This window comes from Cinclus cinclus, chromosome 17 (assembly GCF_963662255.1).
Source record: "Cinclus cinclus chromosome 17, bCinCin1.1, whole genome shotgun sequence".
NCBI classification, from domain to species: domain Eukaryota; kingdom Metazoa; phylum Chordata; class Aves; order Passeriformes; family Cinclidae; genus Cinclus; species Cinclus cinclus.
The window spans coordinates 5,364,781-5,373,609 of record NC_085062.1 but is presented as its reverse complement, the minus strand read 5'-3'; the positions used below and the strand labels follow the sequence as shown (position 1 = coordinate 5,373,609).

The 8,829-nt window shown below is 45.6% G+C and overlaps 1 protein-coding gene across 3 annotated transcripts; it reads left to right on the top strand.

The window, feature by feature from the left end:
• The first annotated feature begins 5,679 nt into the window (after positions 1-5,679).
• On the top strand, positions 5,680-8,760 carry XBP1 (X-box binding protein 1). Of its 3 annotated transcripts, none has more exons than XM_062504692.1 (6): positions 5,680-5,915; positions 5,996-6,092; positions 6,172-6,296; positions 6,584-6,597; positions 6,875-6,984; positions 7,752-8,760. In XM_062504692.1, the coding sequence occupies exons 1-6, from the start codon at positions 5,707-5,709 to the stop codon at positions 8,307-8,309; spliced, it is 1,113 nt and encodes a 370-aa protein (XP_062360676.1). In that variant the 5' UTR covers positions 5,680-5,706; the 3' UTR covers positions 8,310-8,760. The 3 variants fall into 3 exon arrangements, with proteins under 3 accessions (XP_062360676.1, XP_062360677.1, XP_062360678.1); XM_062504693.1 differs by lacking the exon at positions 6,584-6,597 and having other exon boundaries at positions 6,172-6,303; positions 6,821-6,984; positions 7,752-7,942; positions 8,153-8,190; XM_062504694.1 differs by lacking the exon at positions 6,584-6,597 and having other exon boundaries at positions 6,172-6,303; positions 6,830-6,984; positions 7,752-8,075.
• Positions 8,761-8,829: the final 69 nt, after the last annotated feature.

Here is an 8,829-nt window from a genome sequence, read left to right as displayed (position 1 = left end):
TGAACAATACCTAAACATCACAGAATAAATTTGAAGCACATGATAAAAGTGCAGGATGTATCAGCTGCTAATACTAATTGCAATATGAAGAACTCTATGCTAAAACCAAAAAATAGATTTCACTAGTTCTGAATACCAAAAGCAAAAAAACAATCTTAAAATGTTACTGGATAAAATGAAGGAATTCCTATATTAACAATGGATTCCCTCGTGTGACGGTGAATTAAGCAACTATTTACTCTATTTCATCTTGGGTTATCTATTATATTAAAGACTTGCCTAAGTTAAAAGATCTGACTGGCACTTTTAATTAATCACCTTAAAATACTCATTTTCCACATTCAACTACTATTATAGGCTCTATTTAACTAGTAGATTAAGGGCTTTAGCTGTCCCTACCTGTTTACATAGGAGTTATCATTAAAGTCAGTGCTAACACAGCAAATCAGTGAAGCTAGCAGAGACAGACCATAATGGATTTGTCCCTCTCTGAACACCACCTGTTACCCTGTGCCCTCTGAGGAGTCAGCAAATCAAAGATATAGGAGGCAGGAGATGGGTTATTCTGATAATATCCCCCACGTTTTGGGTCCTGCTGAACCTACGCTGAAACAGAACTGATTCCTGACTTGACATTTCCTGATAATTTCCTCTTTTCATACAGCGTCACATGACAGTTGGAGACAGGGTTCTACATACAAAAGGGCAAATGGAAGAATATAAGGAAATAAATTCAAAATTACAAAATGAGAAAGCTTCCAGGACTCTCAGGGGCTCTGGACTTCTAAAATAATTTCATAGCCTAGGGAAGGTCTAAGAAATAAGAAAAAGTTTTCCCTTTCAAAAGCTGGCAGTGCTCCAAAGAAGAGCTGGCTTCTGCCAACAGGAAATAGCCATCAAGTTTCCTAAGCATGGTTGTTTACCTCCCTGGGTGTCTTCCAAGAAGAGGTTCCAGTTCTGAACCAGGATGTGCAAACAGAAAAACTTACAGGAACAGAAGCTTTTAGGTATGTGAGATTTCAAGTGAAGTGTTTTCCTCAGAGAGCTTGCTGAACATGTGAGACACTGGCACAAAACTCAGAAGAGCATTGTGGGTTCCCTGGGACAGCGCAGCAGCAAGTTCAGTCTCTCCTGTACTGTCCAAGCACATTCTGCAGCATCACCCCAAACAATGCACTTGCTGTATCATCTCAAATAAGTGTAGGACCCTTACCTTTTTTCTTTTGTTTGTGACTACCACCTCTAATGTGTTATTGTGCATCAGTGTACACAGGTGAGCACAACATCTCTCCATGCACAACTCCTGTGGTATCTCCCAGAACCTCCAAACCCTGTGTACTCTGCACAGCTCCCTGGTCCACATTTTCCTGCCAGCAGGAAGAGAAAACCCTGCAGAGGAACTCTGTGCTTGGGACCAAGCTAGAAAGAGAAAAGCCAAAGAGCTGAAGTAGGACTACACGTGGAAATAGGTACTACAGTCAGACAAACCACAGCAAAGCACCACAGTGCCAACAGCTGGACCTTTTACAGGGAAAGGGAATGCATGAATGGAAGCAGAATTGAGAGAGCAATAGAGCAATGGTGTGGGAAGAGGATGGGCCAAGCTGGTTGGAAGCAGAAGCCAGAACAACAAGCAAAGCCCAAATGACAGCTACAACCTCCTCTTGACCTGTGGGATTCCTGCAGAGATCAGGGTGCTCACCAAACAGATTACCTGACCTGAGGCCATTTTCCTGGCTAAGTGACCAATGCTGTTTGATTCTCAGCTGGAGTCTCTCAGGGACTGGCAGATGGCATGAACCTTCCCAAGGGCATCCAGTGGCTATGTTTAAAGATCTGTTTACATGACTAATGTTTGCAGAGTTTTCCAGTAACATTTCACTCTTCCAGAACTGGTAGCACAGGGCTGCCAACCTTTCTGTTTACTGTGGCGTGGATATCCTGTCTTCTTTTAAATTCCCATCAGTGGTTTGCTCCAAGCTCTGAATGTGCAAGAGAAATTTGCTTCTCTGACAGAAAGAATCACATCAAGAGATCTTTATCTCAAAATATTGCCATGTCCTTGTAAGCAGATAGATTTTCCCTTTATTCCTTGACAGTGTGAGGGGGATTAGGAAGCTGTCTCTACACTGGGACCTCTGGTGTTTAATAAGCATGTCAGTTTTCTGGAAAAATTAGTAAATTGACAAAAAATTGCAACTGCTACAAAATTATACACATTTGTTGATTTCTGGTCTTGCCTGAGACAAGTGAATTCTTGAGTTTCAGAGGAGTCTAAAAATGAAGAAAATTGGAATTACAATGCAAGTAAAATTCAGGGGGGAAACACAATGGAGATTCAAAGAACCTTCTGAGACTTTTACAGAGATTGTTTGATCTCAAATTTACTGTTATCGCTCAAAAAAAAAGATAATAAATCATTAGACTGTTTTAAGAAAAATCTGCCATCTTGTGTTCTGTAACAATAGAGAAAGGAATTACACACACAAAATGTCAGAAGCTGTGAAACGTGAGATTATTTTGTTGCCAAAAAATCTGTGATGCAAAGAGGTCACTACAGAAGAAGGCCACAATGGAGGCTCATATTTCCTAAAAATTAAGTTAATCAGTTGTTATACATTCCTGTCCACCTGGCCTTTGGACAGTCTGCTTCCTTTCTCCCCTTTTTTACAAGGTACTGCATTGAAATTTATTGCTGCTAATCTACCATTAAACCTGGAATAGGGCACAACCTCTTTGAATGAGCGCGGTGGAATTGAACTGTCCAAAGAAACTCCAAGGTGAGCCTCAGTGCCTAGGGCTTGCTTGTGGCAGTGCTAAGAGAAGGGAAAGCCAGTGTCACTTTGGACAGCAAGCAGGCAGGGTGGCAGTTCCTTGCAGTAGCCAGAGGATACAGATTCTGCATATTCCCTAAGACTGAGAGCACTAGAACTTTGAAAGATGTACTCCTGAATCCCAATGTGTAATGACAAAATTTAAGAATAAATAAAACTAGTTTACAGGTTTTGAATAACCTTGTTTTAGGCTGCAAAACAGGTTCTCTTCTCCTTTAATCAGCTATTGATACAGGTATGGGAACACTTCAGCTGTTGTCAAGAACTTGGGGGCCTGGGCCACCATCCAAGTATTTTCAGACACACATTTGGCAAGCAAGTTCTTTCTCAGATTATGATTATAAGTTAATTTTACTTTCCTCCCCTATTCCCCCTTTTCTCATGTGTAGATAACATTCAACACACGTTTCTTTCTCTCTATCTGAGATTACACAAGTGCAAAGCCTCTCCACCTTCGTTAAACAAAATTATTTCCTTCCTCTGGTGGGTTGGCCACTTGGAACATAAAACATAAAGCTATTTTAACAGGAACTAATGTGGTTTCTGGCAGGACAGCCAACAGTATCTTTGTTGGCACATCCTTGGTGATAGTGCTGAATCCCCCATGGGGTGAAGGCAGGGTGAGAAGTATTCTTGAGTCACGTGGATCACAGGATTAAATCCAGTGACTGGAAAAAAAAAATACGAAGGTTGGAATGTGTAAACAGTGAAGGGGGGAAAAAAGTAGAAATCAGAATCAGACTTGAAGCTTTTTTGTTAAAACTCTCTGAAAGGGTATCACAGTGGTATCACCTGCTTTATGGACCTCTTTTACCCAGTGACTCAACCATATATTCAATAAAACACTTTATATATCCTAATAGTAGTAACATAATATTTGTGAGCCTAAATATATTCTAAGCAACTGGACCAGAGCCAGTTTTAGTACTACTACAACTATTCAACAGGACTAGAATGCAGGGTGTCATGCACTTCTTTCACTAGCTATTACTGCCAACACTAGACATGCTAATGGATGCCATTATTATATTCAGTAACAATGGACACCACCAGTGCCAAGGGCAGCTTCCACTTTTGTTGGTTACACATCACTGTGAAGCAGCTCATATTGTACATATTTCCCTGCACTTCTGTGGTTTATTCATGATCACAAGTGTTTGTTGCAAAAGGAAGCATGCCTTACATGGGCTCTGGTTCCACATATAATTAAATAGGAAAATTAAATCACCTGCGGACAGAAGGTTAGGATTTTTCTTCAGTCATAATGCCAAGACATTTGGGTATCTTTATGATAAATAATTTCATGATAAATCAGATCTCCCCAGTATAGCTGTAAATACTACAAATCAACAATGTAAGGCAGCCCTGTTCACCCCGTTCAACACTTTTCTTGCAAATAAGGGCTTCTTGAAATGGATGTCTGAAATCTGAAGCAGTTATTAGCACTGAACCTGCATTTTGGTAGAAAACAGTAGCACTTTAAACTGGGATATAGAATTACAGAAGAAACATGAGCCCAAATCCAAAAGAGACACAAAAGAGAAGCAGATAGTTTTCAATGGCCAGCATCTAAGGGGCTTAGCAGGACCAGAACAAATAAATTTTTTGCACTCAGATTAAAAGGCTTATCGAAAAATGCCATATTTTTCACAAAGGTGTCAAAGTAGAAAGATGAACTTTCAGCCTTAGCTCAATGTCATGCTGCAGTGCGCAAGAAAAGAACAAACACAAACTTACAAATGCAGTTTGTTCTCTGTATCATGAAAGCCTGGCAGAACTCCAGTCCTGGATTAATGCCAAGCCAGCACACCAGTGTCTTTGATCTTCCAAAGCTCGTGTTTTCCTTTAGTGTCCAACATCTCAACTAATTTAAAATCAATGTACAAATGGCTTTCAGAAATAATTGTGAGCAGCCAAAGTCTCGACATTTCATAACTATTCAGGTCGTTGGCAAGTGTCACAAGTGGAAACTTGGAAAGCTTCAGGCACCGAGCTGTCGACAGTTCAAACACCCCTCGATGCCCTGCACGGCTGTGCTTTGCTGTCGGTAGGTCGCTGAACACCTGCATTCCCATGGGCAGAGTATTTCTGGGCTCTCTACCTACAAAACGTTTGTCTGAACCCTAGATCTATCAGATTTGACACCAACCCATCGCGGCCGGGTGATTTTCTTCGACAGGCACCACAGAAGTGTGGAGCTCACTTCGCTCACCGCACAGCACTGCTGCATCTCAGAACAGGCTGGGGGCAGCCTGGGACACCCCTGAGGGATTTCTGCATGGTCTCCTGCAACTTCCTCTCGTCAGTCACGAACCTTGCCGCTTTTTTAGTCTTCTCAGCCCATTTTCAGCCCATTCTTATGGCATTTGCTACAGCTCCATTCGTGGCATTTGTGTTCCCCATTATTATGCTTGTGTTACTTGTGACAGACGGGCTCCAGAAAGGAGACCAGAGAGAGGCTTCCGCTGCATCGCCCCTCCAGGCGCGGTTCACTGCCTCCTCAAGGAGCTGGTCAACTTCGGCGACCGCCATCGCGGGCGGGCACGGCTTGGGTGGGCACGGCCCGGGCAGCCACGACAGTCCCTCACGGTCCCTCACGGTCCCTCACGGCCCCAATCTCCCCAGACACCCCTGCAAGCCCCGCCCCTCGCAAGCCCCGCCCCTCGCCGCCCGCAGCCCTCTTGTCTGATGCAATTTGCTTCCCCCCTTGCTCGCGGCCTAGGACCAATCACAGACTCTTCCTGCCTTGGCGTCACTCCCCGCAGCCAATGAGCAAGAGCCACGATAGTAGAAATCCGGGCGTGGCGGCGCGGGCCGCAGTCGGCCGCGCTGGTGACGCCGGGCGGCGTGTCCGCTGTACTCCCGTGCCGCCATGGCAGCGCTGCCCGGTGCCGCGGCCCCGCGGCTGCTCCTCATCCCTAGCAAAGCGGCCGAGGCTCCCGGCCACGCGGCTGCCCGGCATCTGTCCGTTGTCCTGCCGACGGGAGCCGACCCCGGCGTCCCGGGGATGGAGACCACGCAGCCGGCCCGCAAGCGGCAGCGGCTCACGCATCTGAGCCCGGAGGAGAAAGCGCTGCGCAGGTGAGTGGGGACCAGCGGTGCGAAGGCTGCGGCTGTACTCGATGGGTACAAGATCTGCTGACAGCCGCTCTGCCCTGCAGGAAGCTGAAGAACCGGGTGGCGGCCCAGAGTGCCCGCGACAGGAAGAAGGCGCGGATGACAGAGCTGGAGCAGCAGGTGGTGGAGCTGGAGGAGGAGGTAAGGGGCTGGGGGAGATAAGGGGCTGGAGGAGGGGGAGGAATGGAGCGGCCTCCCTGCCTCACACGGCTCTTTGCAGAACCAGAAGCTGCTGCGGGAAAACCAGCTCTTGCGGGAAAGGACGTGTAACCTCGCGCGGGAGAACCAGGAGCTCCGCTGCCGCCTGGGTTTAGATGCTCTGAAGACGGAGGAGGAGGGTGATGAGTTCCAGGTGAGCCGCGCTGCTGCCGTGTCCGCCCCCGCCTTGGGCAGAGCTGCCCCGCTCTGCAACCTCGGTGCTGTGGGCAGGGATTTACTGGAAATACCTTTGTCCTCCATATGGAGGCTCTCCTGAAACTCAGCAGGTGCCAAGTCGAAATGAGTGCCACTGGTAATGTGAGAGGTAGAAAGCTGACTTGTTCCAGGCTGTTTTAAGACAGTTTTATCTGGTTTTCTACCTTTTGTTATAGAAGTGAAGTAGAAATTGTTACAGTCACATAGGTGGGTCTCAGACGTGGTGGAGAGGGTCAGGCAGTCATTTAAAAGTGTCAAACAAAATAAATGTGCCAGTGTAGGGAAGCTTCAGCTAACCTTGGAAATTGTCTTACCTTCAGGTTCTTACAGAACAAGCAAATAGGGAATTTTATGTTGAAAGCCTTTGCAGAAAAATGATAATATTCAATATAATGTACTGTACTGCCTGTGAGAATATTTTCAGTGACTAAGGTTTTTTTTTTGTCTTGGTACAGGTTATGAAGGAATCCCAGGTGGATGAGATCAGATTGGTGACCGGGTCCGCTGAGTCCGCAGCACTCAGACTACGTGTTCCTCTGCAGCAGGTGCAGGCCCAGCAGTCACCATTTCTGATAGTTTCCACATGGATTCTGATGGTGGGGATTCTTCAGACTCTGAGGTGAACATCCAGTCCTATACAAATTGTCCATGAAAGTAGGAACCACTGTAGATTTAAGACTAGCGTTGTAACGTTTTGATGTTAAACCATTAGATGATATCCATTCATAGTTGATTTGTTTTCTAAATCTTGGACTGCCCTATCTGTGGCTCAGAAGAGCTGTGTTAGGCTGTGTCAGGTAAGTATAGGAGTTCAACACCACCCACATGAAAAAACCCAGCCCCCACAGCTTTGGTCATGTACAGATCTGCCTAAGCCAGGTTCTGGTCTGTGCTCTGTATAGCCAGCAGGCACGGTGGTGTTTGTACTTCATGCGTACAAGATCTCAAGGAGCTTCTAATAGTGGCTGTAAGTCTCAAATGCATGTATAAGTCTCTGGGATTGCCAGTACCCTTGCAAAAAAACCTGTGGGCAAAGAATGACTGTGCCCACATGGGAACAGATTGCCCAGAATGGTGTGGAATCTCCCTCACTGGAGATAGCCAAGAACCATCTGGTGCAGTCCTGTGCCATGTGCTCTATGATGACTGCTGGTGCAGGGAATTTGGACCAGATGTGACCTACTGTGGTTCCTACCAACTTACCATAATCTCTGAATTTCTGCAGGATAGCGAACTGCCTTAACTGTGTGTTTGATATTCTTGGTAAAACAACTGTGATTGCATCAGTGTATTTTAACTTGCACCTGGGGGTTAACAGATGCTGTATTTGGTGTTTGGCTGTAACAGTAATAACCTGTCTTCCTAAAACTGCCTTTCATTTTGCAGTCTGATCTCCTACTGGGCTTTCTGGACAGTCTGGACCCAGAGATGTTTCTCAGATATGCTGATTCAGAGTCAACGTGCCTGGAAAAGCTGGAGGAAGAGATCTCTGGAGAAACAAATTCCATACCAACCGCCCTGTCTCCCTCTTTGGGGTCCCCATCAGCTAAGCTGGAAGCCATTAATGAACTCATAAGGTTTGATCATGTGTATACAAAACCCCTAGTAGTGGAGATTCCTGTCAAAGTGGGCAACCAAACCAATATGCTTGTGAAAATCGAGAAAGAAAATATCTCCTCATCTGATGACAAAGCCATCCCTGAAGTCCCAGTGTCTGTGAAGAAGGAACCTGTAGACAGCTTCATGCCTGAACTGGGCATTTCTCATCTGCTCTCTTCTTGTCATAGCCTTGAAGCCTCAAGCTACCTGTTGGATGGCTGTAGTGACTCTGGGTATGAAGGATCCCTGTCGCCCTTCAGTGATACATCGTCTCCGCTTGGCGCTGACCACGCGTGGGAGGACAGCTTTGCCAAGGAACTCTTTCCCCAGCTCATCAGTGTCTAACCTGGTAGTGTTAACTCCCCTTGGATAAATGTCCTGGAAGAATATCAGCATATGCTCCTTTGGAGGGGTGTATGTGGGGAAAATCCAGTCCATACAGAAAAGTGTTTCTCATCTTTACCCATGCTAGTAGATAGCATGAGGGTATGAAAAAGCCTAGGGTGTCCTGTCCTGCCCTGGCTGCCCCAAGTCAGTGTTTGCTTAGGAGAGAGGCAGGTTTGTTACTCAATAACTTGCTCATCCTCTATGTACCTGAAAATGTTTTGTTTTCGGGTTAAAATTTTAATACCAAAAACTCAAGTGGGATATTCATGTATAGACAACTGGGCTAGACCTTAATAGTCTCTTAAGTCTCACAGCTTCACTAAATGCTTGTTTTCCATTTGCTATGTAGAATTGCTTTGTCCATTTAATATTTAACTGTATCAGTGCAATTAAAATGCAGTGCAGCTCACTGACCCTTTTTTTGCCTTAGAACCCAGTGGGGAAGGGAGAGTATCTGGGCCTTGGAGCATTTAAGTTC

Coding starts and splice junctions, on each gene's coding strand:
- XBP1 (XM_062504692.1), top strand. CDS start 5,707: ATGGCAGCGCTGCCCGGTGCCGCGGCCCCGCGGCTGCTCCTCATCCCT. Junction 5,916..5,995: donor GAGGAGAAAGCGCTGCGCAG/GTGAGTGGGGAC, acceptor TCTGCCCTGCAG/GAAGCTGAAGAACCGGGTGG. Junction 6,985..7,751: donor GGGATTCTTCAGACTCTGAG/GTGAACATCCAG, acceptor TTCATTTTGCAG/TCTGATCTCCTACTGGGCTT.